This window comes from Girardinichthys multiradiatus, chromosome 5 (assembly GCF_021462225.1).
Source record: "Girardinichthys multiradiatus isolate DD_20200921_A chromosome 5, DD_fGirMul_XY1, whole genome shotgun sequence".
Taxonomy (NCBI): domain Eukaryota; kingdom Metazoa; phylum Chordata; class Actinopteri; order Cyprinodontiformes; family Goodeidae; genus Girardinichthys; species Girardinichthys multiradiatus.
Genome location: NC_061798.1, coordinates 40,770,282 through 40,788,861, shown reverse-complemented (window position 1 = coordinate 40,788,861; position 18,580 = coordinate 40,770,282). Strand labels below are relative to the sequence as shown.

Sequence of the window (18,580 nt, the reverse complement as noted above, 5' to 3'; positions counted from 1 at the left end):
TTTTACTTTTCAATGTGACTTTATTTTCAACACAATAAAATGTATTACATCTGTTTGAGATATAAATTAAATCATGTAAGTTTATAGCTATTTTTCTCTGATTCCAAAGCTGCTGTTTGATTTTTAAAACTAAAGAAATGTTCTGAACGGGGTGTTTATATATCTATAGGTTAAAGCTTTTACAGTCAGTTTTTGCCAATTATATAACCTTATATATATGACCTTCAGTCATTACTGTTAGAAAATAGATCTTTCTGTGATCACATGTTGCTGACGCTTGGTGCTGAAAAGAAAGCCATGAGTATTTTCTAACAAAATACAACAATAACAATAAACCATACATTCTAGGCGCTGATATATAATTCAGACTTGAGGGAATAAATCTTGAAAAACTTTCTTCTGGTTTTAAATGAGATTTAAAGTTATGTGTGCAAAGTTTTATTAGTTTAAGTACAACTAAATATAATGACAGCACTCTTGTAGTCAAAAACATTCAGAAGTCACAGTACCATAAAAACACCCTCAGAACAGATCATTTTTGCTTATTTCAGTTACAAATTTTGTGGCTCATTTATGATTACTTATGAACGTAAGGTACATTTTAAATTTATCCCAGTTTAAGACTTTATGCGGTTTTTTTTTCCCAAAAAACTGGGAAATGGCAGGAAAACAAATCTATAATTCTAAATATTCACACGTGTATATTTACCATATATTAACTTTAACAATTCTGTTTGCACGTTTACAGCAGCTGGTGATAAGACCTGAATCATTCAAACTAAGGCACTGCAGTCAGTGTAGGTACCAAAATAAAACCTCTCCTGCACATTTGGTCTGTTCCTCAGTGTGTTTATGTTGGATATGTGTTTCTGTGAAGCCGCACTGAGCTGTAAGAAAACCTGAAAACCGGCGGTAGTCCGACGTGGCGCTGCGTGATGAGGTCAGACAGAAAGTGCATCACTCTAAAATCATTTTCACTGCTGCCGTGTCCTGGAGCACACTGGGAAGCCTTTTCCGTACCAATATGTCCCACAGTGGGTTTTGGACGTGGGGAAGTGGCTACAAAGGTGTGCAGCAGCACCTGGTTGGCCAGTGCAGTCAGACAGCTCTCCAGGTGCAGCAAGTAGGTGGTGCCTCGGCTGATGCCGGTGTGAGGATCAGCCAGGACGTTGACGAGGGATCCAGAATATGAAGGACAGCGCAGTGTCCTCTGATCGAGGTCCAGCAGAGCGATGTAGCGACTGTATTGAGTTAGAGACTCAATAATGGCAGACGATGCACTGGAAGATAGTCTGAAGAAGGAAAACAAGTAGGATCCTATTATTAACTTTGTTTTATTTGCTTTGCAAAAGTAAAGATTTCTGCAGATGGAAAGTTGCCTCCGAATTTACTGTTAAAATGTTACCTGTGAAGAAAATGCTGATAAGCAACAGTAGTTAGTTAGAGTCTATTGTGTTTTATACTAAAGGTTTATGCAGTGTACAAGCTCCTGTTGCAGAAACATTTGTGTAAAAAAGTGGTGGTGAATAACTGAATAAATAAATCTGTGACCAGAAGGATTACACAATCCTATAAATATATTGTATAGTGCAACTTTATTTCTAAATATCTTTTTGTTGGTAAATGTTTTAATTAAACTAACACTTTCATGCAGATTTGTGTCATTTTTGTAAAGCTGACTGTTTATATTCACACGTTTCTTTAATAATTCATCTCTAATTGTACAGGTCCTTCTCAAAATATTAGCATATTGTGATAAAGTTCATTATTTTCCATAATGTCATGATGAAAATTTAACATTCATATATTTTAGATTCATTGCACACTAACTGAAATATTTCAGGTCTTTTATTGTCTTAATACGGATGATTTTGGCATACAGCTCATGAAAACCCAAAATTCCTATCTCACAAAATTAGCATATTTCATCCGACCAATAAAAGAAAAGTGTTTTTAATACAAAAAACGTCAACCTTCAAATAATCATGTACAGTTATGCACTCAATACTTGGTCGGGAATCCTTTTGCAGAAATGACTGCTTCAATGCGGCGTGGCATGGAGGCAATCAGTCTGTGGCACTGCTGAGGTCTTATGGAGGCCCAGGAGGCTTCGATAGCGGCCTTTAGCTCATCCAGAGTGTTGGGTCTTGAGTCTCTCAACGTTCTCTTCACAATATCCCACAGATTCTCTATGGGGTTCAGGTCAGGAGAGTTGGCAGGCCAATTGAGCACAGTGATACCATGGTCAGTAAACCATTTACCAGTGGTTTTGGCACTGTGAGCAGGTGCCAGGTCGTGCTGAAAAATGAAATCTTCATCTCCATAAAACTTTTCAGCAGATGGAAGCATGAAGTGCTCCAAAATCTCCTGATAGCTAGCTGCATTGACCCTGCCCTTGATAAAACACAGTGGACCAACACCAGCAGCTGACACGGCACCCCAGACCATCACTGACTGTGGGTACTTGACACTGGACTTCTGGCATTTTGGCATTTCCTTCTCCCCAGTCTTCCTCCAGACTCTGGCACCTTGATTTCCGAATGACATGCAGAATTTGCTTTCATCCGAAAAAAGTACTTTGGACCACTGAGCAACAGTCCAGTGCTGCTTCTCTGTAGCCCAGGTCAGGCGCTTCTGCCGCTGTTTCTGGTTCAAAAGTGGCTTGACCTGGGGAATGCGGCACTTGTAGCCCATTTCCTGCACACGCCTGTGCACGGTGACTCTGGATGTTTCTACTCCAGACTCAGTCCACTGCTTCCGCAGGTCACCCAAGGTCTGGAATCGGCCCTTCTCCACAATCTTCCTCAGGGTCCGGTCACCTCTTCTCGTTGTGCAGCGTTTTCTGCCACACTTTTTCCTTCCCACAGACTTCCCACTGAGGTGCCTTGATACAGCACTCTGGGAACAGCCTATTCGTTCAGAAATTTCTTTCTGTGTCTTACCCTCTTGCTTGAGGGTGTCAATAGCGGCCTTCTGGACAGCAGTCAGGTCGGCAGTCTTACCCATGATTGGGGTTTTGAGTGATGAACCAGGCTGGGAGTTTTAAAGGCCTCAGGAATCTTTTGCAGGTGTTTAGAGTTAACTCGTTGATTCAGATGATTAGGTTCATAGCTCATTTAGAGACCCTTTTAATGATATGCTAATTTTATGAGATAGGAATTTTGGGTTTTCATGAGCTGTATGCCAAAATCATCCGTATTAAGACAATAAAAGACCTGAAATATTTCAGTTAGTGTGCAATGAATCTAAAATATATGAATGTTACATTTTCATCATTACATTATGGAAAATAATGAACTTTATCACAATATGCTAATATTTTGAGAAGGACTTGTATGCACTGCAGTAGTTTCAGTTAATTGCAGCTTGAAAGTTCACCTCTAGATGTCAGCAAATCTGATTGCTATTTTTTCATCATATTCAGTTATGGTGAAATTCTGTTTGTGACTAATTTTCTGTATTGAAAGTACAGTATAAACTTTATAATGGAATATGCATTAAAACGAGGCAGATTTTCAGGAAGCGGTGACAGTAGAAATCCTAACGGCAAACCAAACAATTTTAGCTTTTTTTTATAGAAAAATATCCTTTTCTGAATGCAGGAGGCGTGTCCTTTGTGAGATACTGTACTCTTACTAGCTTGATGGTTGCTCTAAAGTAAATAATGTTAGGCTTGTTCCTTTACTTAATGCCATCACTGTGGGGAGATGTTTGCATATTCCTGTCTTCAATCTAGTTTTTAAGCCAATATGCTTATTTATTCAATCTAGTATTTGTAGAAGAAGAATCCTTTATTTGTCTCGGAGGGGAGAAATTCCCAGTATTAATGATAGTACGCTGTTATATCATACTGCTCTGTGGGTAAAACTTGTAAAAAGGCTAAAAAAAAGTTTGACTTTAAATTATTTTAGTTTTCTGAATCACAAACGCTAAAGTTTATAGTGAACTAGGTTTTTGAGATGCTTGCTGGACACTACTGATTATAGACAGCCCTTTAAAGTCTTCAGATAGATGTTCTCTCCCACACAAAATCTGATCTCCAGCATGATGTGACAGACCTGTTAACGTGTCAGTGCACCAGCTTCTTATGTCTATGAGGTGTTTTTTTCACTACAGTTTTTCTATCAGATGAAGCAGAATTGGCTCATATTTGCCGTCACATTTGTTAGAATTATGATTATTGATTAATTAATCTTTATCAATAATTATAATTAAAAATCATAATTTGACAAAATTAATTTCTTAACCAAAATCCTCATTTAAGAATTGAGACCAGAGATGTTTCTGGTGTTGTAATTGTGGCTCAACGCCTCTGATAATTACAACCGTTAAATACTCCGTAATAATTAATAACTATTACCAGAGATGTCACTGTTTAATCGACCGTTTCTGCCGAAACGTGGGGAACTTCAACCTTATCTTGACTGATGAATCACTCTTGCACAAAATAAACACAAAACGCCTTCTGTTTATCTATGTGAACATTTATTAAATCACAGCCTGATACAATCCGTTCTTCCGATTTAATAATCTTCACCTACTCAAACATGCAAAGTTCTACACAATAAGGGGGTAAAATATCTAACTAAACAAAATAAAGCAAAACAGCAGTGGGTGTGTATGGGATCAAACCAGCAGTTATGGCAAAAATGATAATATGACAAAGGGATGTGGTGGTGAGTGGAGGTTGGGAGTGGAGCTCAAACTGTAACTCAGTCATAAAACTTCCCCCAACGCTGGGCGAGGTGAGCACACAAAGGGTTATAAAACTTTTGGCAGCAAGCTAGTAAGCAGTAAGGTTGAAGACAAAGAAAATGGGGAATTTCACCATGAGGTTATTATAACAGTCCAGTCTCACAGCGCACCGGCGCTTGCTGTCAGGTGTTCAACAACCCTGCAAAGCACACACAAAGCTGGGTAGCGCAGCGGCTTCCAGACATCCAACACAGGACATCAAAGTTTCAATAAAAAGGTTACATGCACATATAATTCAGAACACCTTACATTAAATGGCGAATCTAATTGCACTAAAACCTCCTCTACCCTGCCCAGAACTTCCAACTTCCACCCACTCTCTCTCTCAACTCCGCTCAGAAGGAAGGCTTCAACAAAGTAAAACACATCCTTTTATTATTTTTTTTCATTTCTTTATTAGGAATAGCCGGGCAGGGTAGAGGAGATTTTCAGTGCGATCAGAGTCGCCATTTAGAGTCTAATGTGTTCTGAATTGTATATGCATGCCATTGTTTTGAAACTCGCTGGTACTTTCGGAGACCGCCGTGTCTCGCACGTGTGTCTTTACCGTGCAAACACATGTGCGCTGGTGCGCTGTGAAACTGGACTGTTATAATAACCTCATGGTGAAATTCACCGTTTTCTTTGTCTTCAACCTTACTGCTTACTAGCTTGCCGCCAAAAGTTTTATAACTCTTTGTCTGCTCACCTCGCCCAGCGTTGGGGGAAGTTTTATGACTGAGTTTAACTGAGTTACAGTGGAGCTGTGCCCCACCCTCCACTCACCACCACATCCCTTTGTCATATTAACATTTTTGCCATAACTGCTGGTTTGATCCCATACTGCTGTTTTGCTTTATTTTGTTTAGTTAGATATTTTACCCTTTTGTGTAGAACTTTGCATGTTTGAGTAGGTGAAGATTATTAAATCGGAAGAGTGGATTGTATCAGGCTGTGATTTAATAAATGTTCACATAGATAAACAGAAGGCGTTTTGTGTTTATTTTGTGCAAGAGTGATTCGTCAGTCAAGATAAGCTTGAAGTTCCCCACGTTTCAGCAGAAACGGTTGATTAAACAGTGACATCTCTGGTGTCGATTCATAAATGAGGATTTTGGTTAAGAAATTAATTTTGTCAAATTATGATTTTTAATTATAATTATTGATAAAGATTAATTAATCAATAATCATAAATCTAACACATTGTTTCATTTCTTAGATTATATGGTGCTGTTTTGAAAAACATGTTACATGGGTATAAATGTAAGTAAATTAAGGAGATTTGTGGAACATCCAGTGCAGTCAAATCTTAGAAGTGAGTATCCAACTTTTGATGCGTTTATGTTCTACACAGTGCGTGTATACTGAGATCTGTGGTGTGAAATTCCCAGTGTTCTGCTGTGTCATGACCAGGTACCTGACTTCTTCATGTGCTTGTTTTAATATTTTAGGATCATCTGGCCATCTGGGAGTTCAATGCTCTCTGAGTTCCCCCAAGGGGTCAACAAATTATTAGCCGAAATAATCAGACTGTAACTGATGCCACCAGTTTACTTTCAGTTTCAGCCACCCCTTATGCAGAAATGGATGGAATATCTGGATAAAACAGTATGAGATTAGGTCGTGTTATTATTGAATCACTGTGGTGACATTTAAGTCACAGTTGCTTGGATTTTGTTTAAGCAGTGCACATGTGGAGTATACATCACATGTAAGATTGCTCATGCTGGATTTTTTTAACCTGGCTGGTGATCAGATTGTCATAATGTTAAATGCTTTGTAAGGTAATGCTGTAGCGTTATTCTCCTATGACATCATGTCTTCCAACAGCACTGAAATAAAAGTGTGATGTGCAATAGTGTAACGGGTATTAAAAATGCAGAAGGAATTAATAATCTGAACTTGATGCAGAGATGTGGGCAGAGATATTCACATAATCATCACCTGTGTATTCCTATGAGCCTCCAGGTGAGCAGGTCAGTCACTTGAAGGGGTGTGGTCAGACATGACATCACAGCGCTCCCATCAGGACCAGGACCTGGTAGGAAGAGCCTTAAACCATCCACCAGCTTCCTCACCAACCGTTCATTTCCTCCAATGACGACCAGCGGGCGGCCACTCAGCAGACAGAAGATGGCATGCTGGGAGAACGAGAGCTGCTTGATGAACCTGAGGGCTCGGAGTCCAGCCCTTCTTCTCCTCCTCCTCTTGTCTGTGCGTGTTTTGGTGAGATTTACCGTAGTGGGAGATGGTGGCTCTGAGTTGCTGGTGAAGCTGGTGCAGTCGGACACTTCGTCTATACTGAGCAGCCTCAGAGGGGCACAGGGTGGAGAGCCCAGACCAACCTCCACCGGGGCAAGGGGAGGAGCCATTTTAACGTGGAGATCAAGCACCGGCCTCACCGTCTTTGGCCTCAACTCCGTAGTTTCTTTAGCTGTGCAGACACAGATTTGTCACATGTAACTACAACAAAGAAAACTGGTGATCTTTTGTATAAAAAATTTATAAACATTTCTCATAGTTTTCTTAATGTTTATGACTATTTACATTGTATGTAGATTCTCACTGAAGGCATTAAAACTGTGAATGAACATACTATGCAGTTATGGAGCAAACAAAAAATTGTACAAGAACTTTAAATATGTTTTATATTTTAGATTACTTAAAGTGGTCGCCCCTTGTTGTGACGAAAATATTAATCTTTGGCCCTTTCAATGAACCTCTGGGAAGTTCTTTCAAGACTCTTTGGAAAACCATTATAATGCCAAGAGAACAAAGCAGTAATCAAAGCAAAGGGTGGCTATTTTGAATCTAAAATATAAAAATGTTTAGAGTTATTTCACACCTTTTGTTTATTATATAATTCCATTTGTGTTGACAGTTTTGTTGCCTTTGGTGAGAATGTAAAATGTGAATAGTCGTGAAAGTACAGAGACCCATTAAGTGAGAAAGTATCTAAAATGTTTATTTTGGTAACTGTTCTGACATTTTTTTATTATCTGCAATTAGAAAAGTCCATCTATCCATCCATTGTGTTCTGCCTTTTCGAGAGTGGGTCAAGGACAGAATAAAAACATAATCCCTCTCCCAAGTCCCACCTTTTTTCTGGGGGACCCAAAGGTGTTCTCACACCATAAGGAAAATATAGTCCTTCAAACAACTTCTGGGTCTGCACAGGAACTCCTGCCACTTTGTATTTCTGTCTATTTTATTTTATTACATGACATGTAAAAATCTAGATTTTGTTTCTGGTTGTTTTTTAAGACGGAGTATAACAAACTTAAATGGTTTGGGTCCAGTTGTTTTAAAATGTCCGTCATTAAGATAGTACATTGAAAATGTAGAGTTTACTGAAGTGGTTCTTATAAAAACCGCTCCAGTAGATGCTTAACTAAAGGATAGTGCAGCCTTTAAGTCCTCTGTTGGTTATTTGCCATCTGCTTCCTAATGATATGACTTTCAGATACTGTTCATCTGCTGTATTCAGTTTGTTTAGGTCTGACATTTCTTCTTTTGTCCTCCACCGAAAAACTGAACGTTCATTTTTACACACAATGCTATGTTAGGAGCAGACATTCGGAGGAAAAAACAGTCAAACTCCAAAGAAACCATTTTAAAAGATCTTAAAAAAGTCCAAAGAACTATTCAAAAAGGCAATTAAAAAAAATTACAGGAATGTCTGGCAGCGTGGAATAGAAGAGTTAAATAGTCATTTTCCACATAAACCTACACACAGAAATAAGATGAGAGTATACTTTTAGGAATGTTCTCATGTCTGCTGTAAAATGTGTTACCTTGGAGCAGTTTATTTATCTTGTCTGAGGGAGCATCTTTATGGACTTTGTTTATCTTCTCTGTCAGTGAATCGTCCTTGACTGGAAAACCAACACTGACCATTATTTCCTCAAATGGATCTTTCCTTCTGCCAGGTTCTTCACTTTCCTTCTCTATGGCAGCAGAGTTCATCACCTTTTCCTCTTTCAGGACTTCATCAGACTTGCACCCAACCTGCAATTCTTCTTCGTCCTCAAATCCATTAATCAGGGAATGATTCTCCGCTTCTTCCTCTGTGATGGCAGTTAGGTCGTCAGGGAAGATGGACTCAGTGGTGCTGAGTACTTCGATGCTGTCCTCGCTGTTGGCACGTTTGGCGTAGGCTGGCACGCGGCGAACGCTTGGGTCCACTGCTGCACGCCGGAGACAAATGTCTGTCAACCCCACTGGTGTTTCTGTGCAGGAGAACAAGACAAACAACTGCTCTGAATGTTTTGATTAGGTTGATTGCTGCATTAAAAGTGTAATAAAACACTGAGATCTCATTTGTGGCAGATTAATTATTTGATAAATTGATAAATGCTTAAACTAATAGCTCAAATTGTTTTTAGATACACTTATTTACCACTCAGCTGAGATAAGAATGCACAGATAATTAAATTTTTTGTTCCACATCCAGTTTTGGAATCTGAATGGGAAGAAAATAACATAACCCATTGTGTTGTTTCTTTAATCCATCCAAAAGCCAAAATGTCCCTTTAAAACTATAGACTGGATTGTTTCTCTGCTTTCAGCTGGGCTGCTGAGAGTCAAAGACTGACGCTGCTTGAGGTCAGACTATCTGCTGCTTCTCTGAAATATGTTGATGTTTTCATTGAAATCTTGCTTAACTCTTTGGTTTGTGTAAAATGCATGATGACAGCACAAAAATGACGATAAATTATGCAATCTGAGAGACTAGAACCGCAGATTGTTTTGTATTCTTAATTTCCAAATCACAAATCATTCACACAGGTGTTAGAGATAATATCAGTTGGTGTCTTATTTTCACTAAAACATGTACACTAACAATAAAAAGCAGCTGTGGATTTCCTCACAAGGTTTTCAAAAAACTGTTCTTAAAACACATTAAAGAACAAAACCCACAAATTCTGTCTTGTGTAAATTTGGATCAATGACATCACAAGAGGCACAGGATTCAAGCTGGAGTTGGGAAGGACTATAGCAAAAGCTTTTGAAACATTCTGAGACAGACTTTGAAGCATTTAAAGTTATGTTGAGTGGCGACAGATTGAACCTCACATGCTTGAGCAAGGGTTTAACTTTGATGGTCCTGAAACCATGAGGAATGCTCTAGATACAGATTCACTACTTTCAACACCTTAAATATTGAGTGGCACAGCATGAAGTCGGAACTTATACTACTTTAGCTTACCTGAACAACTTCTCTCTGTATAACTGCTCAACTAATGACTGGAATGACTATGATAATATAGGCTGTAGGTTCATGCATGGGGAAGGCTAACTGGTTTGCACTCATATTAGGTCTCTGCCTGGCTGTCTTGTTTAGTGGACATAATGTTTCAATAAGTAGTTATGCAGGAAACATCAGCGCAAAGAACGACCTTTACAAGAACAGCTTGATTAAAAACATGCAAGTAATATGGGGAAAACAATAAGAAAATACAATACAGGCTGAAAGGAACTCCATCACTTGCTGTATGCCTTATGTGATGTCACCACGGGTATGTGCATGTAGAAGCTTGTCTTGGAAGGGTAGATTTGATCTTGAATAAAAAACTATTTACAACAGAATAGCAAAACAAGTAGAAAAACTGACCCTGACATGTTCTATAAGTGGCAACCTACATCTAAGTGTGTTTGATTCAATTTTATAGAAAAGCTGGAGTAGTTGCTTTAATATAGATATTAATAGATGTTGAGCTTAGTTTAACAAACTGTACTCAGAAGAAATATGAAGGAAAGGATGTTACCACACCACTGTGAGGGATTTTTTGTAGATAAAAGGTGACTATGTCAGCCTGTAGCTCAGTTTCAGGGAAGCTTATTGGTTTTTGCCTGTTATCTACATGGGGCACGATAAAACCTGTTATTTCATCATACTCTGCTCTGCCACTTGAATTCTTTTCCACAACAATTTTTGAGTTTGCTCTGCTTTGGTTTGCTTTTGCTTGGATTTTGTCAATCCAAAGATACATTTTCTCAGAGATGGGACAGCGAAGTACTTAGTCCACTACAGTAGTTCCTAATTTACCAAATCAAACACTGAAGATATCTGTAAAACTTTGTCTAAAAGAGATGAGGAGATGATTCACAATTAACTGGTTAAGGAGGGTAAAGAGACCTTTTAAGAAAAACAGCTTTTCAACTACTTTCTTTTGTTTGGGGCCGTTAATAATGGTATACACTTCCTTACACCACCACACCAGGACATACCTCTGCTGTCAGACACAGCAACTCCCTGTTGAGTGTAATATGACTTTTCAGTCCCGAGCACTTCAATGCTGTCGCTGCTGCTCATGCTCCCCATCATCTCTGATGCTGCACTGATATCAGGGGTCGCCCTCCCACCATCTCCTGCCTCCATCTTTATCGGTATCTCTTCCACACAAGAGAATGACTCCACACCATCCTTTTCTGATTGACCTTCCACAGCCCCCCTCTTGCTTCCCGAGACCCTCTTTAAATCCTCTTCCTCCTCTTCGTCCTCCTCAGCATCCACAGGGTAGCACAGCTCAAACAGGAAGTTTGTAAGTTTTAGCCTCCTGGACAGTGACTGTGTGACACGAGAAGTCCACAAGACGCTCCTGTCGCCACGCAGACGATGCTCCGTGTCCATGAGTTGGTTTTTCATCAGGGACAGAAAGTAGTAGTTGCAGAGCTCCTCTAGAGGCTTTAGAGGCTGCTCAGACCTGTAGGAGGTGGAGGTGGAGGTGGGAAGGGAGGGAGACGATGGCTCAGAAGGCACAAACACAGTCAGGTCTGTGAGGGAGTCAGCTGTGTCGTAGGGCAGGAAGTCAGGCTGTTTGAGCTTCCTATTTGGGTAAGATGTGACCTGACGAAGGAGCTCTCGGTGGTTTAGGATTGAAGTCTCTAAAGCTTCCAGCTCATCAGCTTGCCCTTTTACTTCTGTGAACCCGTTTGTCATCTTCTGGAGATCTGTTTCCTGCTTCAGGGTCCATCGTCTGTACCTGGAGCAGTCAGAGGGAATGTTTCAGTCCAAGCCAACAGCAATATCAGGAAAGAAAACTTGTTACATTTAGGTTTATGCCGAGATTGGATTAATTTGTCTTTTAATGAGAGGGAACACTGATGCAGACATTTCCAGCTATGCAGGAGTTTATCACAGCTTTTGTGCTGAGAAACCAGATAAGCAGGTTGTCTGCATATTTCCTGCACTTCAGATTCCCTACCTCATAGATTTTTATCTTACATATAAGGATGGAACAGAAAATAAAGTCTGAAAATATGGATACATGGAAATATGGAAAATATGGATCTAGATCTGGATAACACTATATATATATGATATAGTTCATATGAATATATGAATATTTAATGATAAAAACAACTAATTAGACAGGAAAGTGCTTTTTTTATATGTACAATATTCTTTTGGCTGCTCCCTTTAGGTGTAACCACAGTGGATCATCTTCCTCTAAATCTTCGTCCAAATCCCCCTATGTCAAAAATGTTCTCTCTTTTCTCTTCTCCAGTGTGTTTTCTATCCTTCCTCTGCACATGCCCAAAACCATCTCTGTCTTGCCTCTCTAGCTTTGTCTCCAAACTACTCAACCTGAGCGCATTGAACCATTTCGAACCCTTCTTTCAACCTGATGTCATTTTGTTGATGCCACTGTCTACAATAAAAACATTGCAGACTACCAAACTGGAATCTATCTCTTCCAAACCTGCTGGTATCCTTCTGTCACAAAGCTTCCGCCCCCTCTCTTGTGCATTGCCTTTTGCTTTAGTTGGTTGACCCCAGGTGTTTGAAATCACACAACTTTAACACATCTACTCCCTGCAGCTTCACTGATCCACCTGTCTACTTCTCATTCACCCATGTAATCTCTCCTGCTTCTACTAACCATTCTGAATCATCCATTATGTGTCAACACAACCCTTAATTTTATCATGAACTACCGCTCATTACATAAAATGAATTGAATCGATTGAACCGGTACGACAAATACACTTGCGTCTTCATCAGCCTAAATTGTGACTTCAACAGGATTTGGGTTGTCAAAAATTATATTTACTCCTATGTAATGATCCATATTATCATTTGGGCCTTGCACAGCTGAAGGATGAACTGATCATCTTCCAGGATTCATACAAATATTCCAGCTCAAAATTCCACACTTTCCCAGACTCAAACGTCTAGATTTTTCCAGCATTTTTTATACAATTCTGGACATTTCAGTACAAAATATCACCTGTACCTTCCACAAATCATAAAAATGTTTCCTTCTGATTTTGGGGTAAGATAAGTAATCTATAGTGCATTATTAGACACTACCAATATTTTTAAGGCTTAGTTCTGAGATTGATTTAAGAAGGTCTAGAGGCCAACAATTCTTGAAATACTTAACTATTTTGATTTTTGAGTGCATTTATATGTGATTTTTCTGTAAGTAAACAAAAACTGACAATTAGAAAAAAAAGTGGAAAGGCTCAGGTTGTGATGTGCCAAAATATAAACAAAGGGATGTCATCCAAATATGAAAAAATGTAAAAATAACAAATTTTTCAAAGAGTATTTGAACCATTACTAACTATTCTATACTGCAGAATATTTTAACTGATTGGCATATTTATCAACATGGTCACAGCTAGTACTGATCCTGTCGAACAAAAAGATTACAGCTATAGGAACATTCCTTGTTTGACTATAAACCTCTGAAGGAAAACATTTCCTGTATCTGTTGAATGCAATGTCTCGTAAAAGTATTCACATCCCTTTTGTCACAGCTACAAACTTTAAGGTGTTTATTGGGATTTTATGCGACAGATTAAAAGGACATTTATGTGACATTTATATTCCGCCCCTTTTAATCCCCTAAATAAAATCCATTGCAACCAATGGGTTTCAAAACCCATTATTAACTAATTATTAAATATAGTCCTCGTCTGTGTAATTTCGTCTCAGTATTAATACAACTGTTCTGTGAAGACCTCAAAAGTTTGTTAGTAAGCATTAGTGCAGAAACAGCATCAAAAGTTTAAAGCAAGATTAGATGAAAAACAATTTGCCAAGCTTTGAACATCCCACAGAGTTCTGTTCAATCCATTATCGGTAAATGGAAAGAATTTGGTACAACTGCACACCTACCAAGACATAGCCATACATCTAATCTAACAGGACAGACAAGAACAGCATTAATTATTGATGCAGCAAAGATGTCCATGGTAACTCTGGAGGAGCTGCAGAGATCCACAGTTTAGGATGGCTAATCTGTCATCAGGATAACTATTAGTTCTATCATCCACTATTATGGCCATTATGAAAGAGTGGGTAGAAGAAATCCATTGTTGAAATAAACCCATAAGATGCCCTGTTTGAAATTTGCTTCAAGCTATGCACAGGACACAGATGAGACCAAAGTTAAACTTTTAACCTACACACAAAATGTTACGTATAGCGGAAAACTAACCACATGTCACCCTGAACACACCATATGCCCAGTGAAGCATACTGGTGGCAGAATCCTGCTGTAAGGGGTGCTTTTCTTCAGCAATGTATAGAGAAGCTGGCCAGAGTCATTGGGAAGATGGATGAAGCTGAATACAGAGCAACTCTGGAAGAAAACCCATTAGGGGATGGAAAAGACTTAAGGCCCGGGCTGACGTTCACGTTTCTGCAGGACAATGACCCTAAAAGTAAAGCCAAGCTGAGAAATGAATGGGTTCAGATCAAAGCACATTAATGTGTTAGAATAGCCCAGTCAATGTCCAGATTCAAATTTTATTAAGAGTCTGGGGCAAGTTTGGAAAATGATGTTTGCACACGCACTCCATCAATCTGATTGAACTTGAGCAATTTTGAAAAGAAGAATGGGCAAACCTTTCAGTCTTCAGTTGTGCAAGGCTGATAGAGATATACCTTAAAAGACTTGCAGCTGTAAATGCCAAATAAGGTGGTTCTACATACAATCCAAATGTCCACCACACTTGTATTTGTAGAAAATATTTAAAACCACATTTTTTTCTTCCACTTCAATACCTTTTGTTGTTATTTCACATAAATTCCCTTTAAATTACATCATTTGTGTTTGAAGAGTGACAAAATGTGAAAGGATTCAAGGGGTATGAATACTTATGGCTTATAATACCTGTTTGTTGTCTATATACCTTAATTATGCCTCCTTAAAATCAGCCTCCGAGCAAATCTACTCAGAATAAACTGGTAACCTACTGGTTTAACACAGAAATCCCCAATAGACTTTAGAAGCTGAAGCACCAACAAACAAAAAGATCTTACTCAAGATCCTGCAGCTTCCTTTGCAGCTCTGTGGAGAACGCTTGTCTGTTTCCGGTCTTCAGGCTGTCAGAGGCCTGAGAAAAATACTCCGACAGCTCGGAAAAGTTCTCAATCAGCTTAATCTGGTCCGAACAGACGTAAGCCATGCAGAAAGGTCGCACCATACCCCGAGCCTCCAGGTCGTATAAGGTCAGGTAGTGAACGTATGCAAAGGTGTCCTCTGCTGAATCTCCCAGGATCACCCTGGAGTCCTCAATGAAGTTCAGTCGGAGCCCGGGTGAAGCAGGGGGTGTGTGGCCCGGTCCAGACGCCTGGTAGTCCACGGACATGAGACGGACGGAGAAGTGGTTGAGGTCGAAAGAGCCAATGACCTTTGGGTCATTTGGTATTGTCAGAACCGGCTTAGGACCAACCTGGAAAAAAGAAGAGGATGTTGTATACAATTTATAATTTTAAGTAACAGATATCTGGATTTTATTCAGATAAATGCAGCCTTGCCATTTGCACCACAGCCAACACCCTCTGTATTTGGATTTTAATTTTAAACGTACGAAAGATCGAATTAATGACCTGCCACTTCCAGTGTGCATGAAAGGGTGAATTAGCTTTTTGTCATGTTTTACATTTTCCCTCAACCTGCTGTTGTGGAATTTTCTTATCAAAGTGGGTAGAAGTTGACTCATAACAAGAGAAAATCCGGACTTTGTCTTTATAAGTTTTATTCAAAGGCATTCAGCGTTTGAATGACTCTGTCATCAAGCAAGTCAGTTGAACAGAGCCCCGATCAACATTTACACACAGTATTTATACCAGAACATGACAGTGTTATCTCAACTGTAAAGAGTCTGTGTTTTATGACCCAAACCCTTCTTGAGTTCAAAGGTGACAAGGTTATCTAGGAACAGACCTAACTGCCCTTCCTGACATTGTCCTAAAAGATGAGTCTGAACCATTAAACTTCTGATAATGGTTTTTACAGCTTACTCCCTAACACAGATGTTCACAGAAGTGAGGTAACCCAAAGGTCACACACTTTGGAACACTTAATAAAAGAATGTCCATTACACTGCACTGACACTTAGCCAAACACTACTGTTGGCAATATTCTGAGTAACAGAAGGATTTTCTTTCTTTTCTGATTTTTATTGTTGCCATATGGTGAATCTATATCTGACATTAAGCTTTTCAAGTTTAGTGTGAAGAACCAATGATGTGTGTGTGTGGGAGGGGTTTTTTGTCTTATGAAGAGTCGTTTGAGGAGCAGTTCTCTTTTAAAAAAGAGAAACATTTCCTGAAAAAGTGAAGTCCAACCCACAACAAATAACTGTACAGTAAACGGTTTCACAAGACATTTAATAAACCGCATGCAAACAACGATGATGATAAAAATGAAGAATGATGTCTTTTAGGATCTATTTTGTTTTATTAATTTGTAAGATTATACTGCATAACAACCATGAAAAATACAAAATTTCACATTATTACATATTTGTAAAATTTTAATACTTGAACACCATTAGTGCTTTATTTATACTAATATCATATTAGGTGTTTAAATTATTTCATCTCTTTCTCAACATGTCCACTATCCCTTGTCTCCAAACCATCCCAGTGGTGCCTATGTTCCTTGTAGAACCACCTGATCTCAGGTCATCACCTCTCATGTGCACTCTTTGTAGCGTCAACCCCAGGTACTTAAACTAACCCACCATCAACTCTTCTTCTAACAGCTTCCCCTGTCTCATCCGCACACTGGTAGTACGTCTTGCTTTTATTGGTTTTCCACCCTCTTCTCTCAAGACCAAACCTCATCTCACCAGCCCTCTCTTCCACCTGCTCCCAACTCTCACTACTGATCACAACGTTGATTCTAAGCATCCGTCGTCCATGGGGACCAGTACCTCACCTCCTCTGTCAACACATCTATTGCAGCTGTAATAAAACAACCTCTGTCGCTTCTACCACACACCTCACCACACGCTCCACCACCCTCTTATATTTCTCGGACACCCTTGACTTCCTCATGCAGTACTATAGTTCCCTTTCTTGGCACCTCAGTGTAGTATGCTTTCTGTGTATTTTATTTTGTCAAACAGTTTGTAATTATTTTCTGTAATTTAGAATCATTTGTTGCTTTGTATTCTGTACCGTTGTAAATATGTAGATCAATTCTAATTCTATATTTTTATTTATTTATTTCCCATTTGAACCTTTTTGTTCTGTTTAGCTTTTTTCCTATCTATTTATACATTTCTATGTTTATTCTTTCATAAATGTATTAATTTCTATGGTTGTTTATTTATTTACTTAGTAATTTATTAATTAGTATTATTTATTTTTACTTCATTCACTTACTTGTTTAGTAATTTTCTTATTTATTTATAATTCCACATACTCCACATTTCAAATGAATTACTAATTTATTTATTTATTCAATCACCTATTTATTCATTCACTTTCTTAATTATTTTTTAATGTATGTCCCTATTTATTTACTTATTCACTCATTGATTTACTTAATCATTTATTTAATCACTTATTTATTTATGTATTCATTAATTCAGCCAGTCATTCATTTTTGTGTTTCCTTATTTATTGATTCATTTATTTCCTTATTTATTTGCTTTTATTTCCTTGTTTAAAAAGTATACACTGTATGATTGACTCCAATCCCCCTGAAAAAAGCACCCACCTGCTCTGAGAATTCAGCCACCAGTATAAAGTCCCGGTGAAACTGGGCTGCTGTGGTCCAGGGGTTAGAAGGAGGTAAAAGAGGGACACAGAACTCTTCAGGCAGGTTCTGAGCCTCCGGTTCCTCTCCCTGCTCGTCAAACCCACTGCAGCCGGTGAACGGCAGCAGGTCCGGTGACCCGATCATCTTCAGCCGGTGACGGCTCAGCCCATGGGGGGGGGAAAGTAGAATTTCACCGAGGAGAACCAGCAGTAAGTTTAGTCGACAAGGTGAACCGGACGTGTGGGTCAGATAGCGCTATGTCCCGGTGTGGTACCGCCTGGCTGGCTGTCAGTGAGTCAGCTGTTCCTGCTGGTCAACCTAACAACAACCGCAGAGTTACAAACAAGCTGCACAGTTATTTTCGGCCATGAGGCGACAAGGATATGCCAGAAGCTCAGAGGAAGCTGCGTCTAGCTTTTCATTTCAGCGGCAGTCTGGTAAACATGCGGCGACTTCAGGAACAGAGAAAAAAACTTTACGATGTCAAAACCACGCTGAAGTTGGCGTCTGAGTTGTAGCTTCCCAGTCGGTTCTTCAGATATATAATATAATATAATATAATATAATATAATATAATATAATAAAAGCGTAATTTAATCCTTCATATATCTTTTTTTTAATGGGTGTACTGCTTATACAACAATAAGCTTAAATTAAGTTTAAAAACAAAGAAATTGGTTCACAACTTAGAATTTATTGAATTTAATAAAACAGGGTCAAAGCTAAAATACAGGCTAAGAGATATACGCCCACTAATGTTTGGTTAATTGTCACTTAGCAAGTCGTACCTCAAACACATTCTTTCCCTGTAGCCACCAACTGGGTCACGATCT

General features: G+C 38.9%; 1 protein-coding gene across 1 annotated transcript; it reads right to left on the bottom strand.

Moving 5' to 3' along the window:
- Nucleotides 1–18,202, bottom strand: smcr8b (Smith-Magenis syndrome chromosome region, candidate 8b). The gene is made up of 6 exons (XM_047365865.1): nucleotides 17,706–18,202; nucleotides 15,014–15,426; nucleotides 10,966–11,720; nucleotides 8,529–8,963; nucleotides 6,679–7,168; nucleotides 1–1,292 (listed from the first exon to the last, which is right to left on the bottom strand). The coding sequence occupies exons 1-6, from the start codon at nucleotides 17,889–17,891 to the stop codon at nucleotides 851–853; spliced, it is 2,721 nt and encodes a 906-aa protein (XP_047221821.1). The 5' UTR covers nucleotides 17,892–18,202; the 3' UTR covers nucleotides 1–850.
- Between the last annotated feature and the right edge of the window lie 378 nt (nucleotides 18,203–18,580).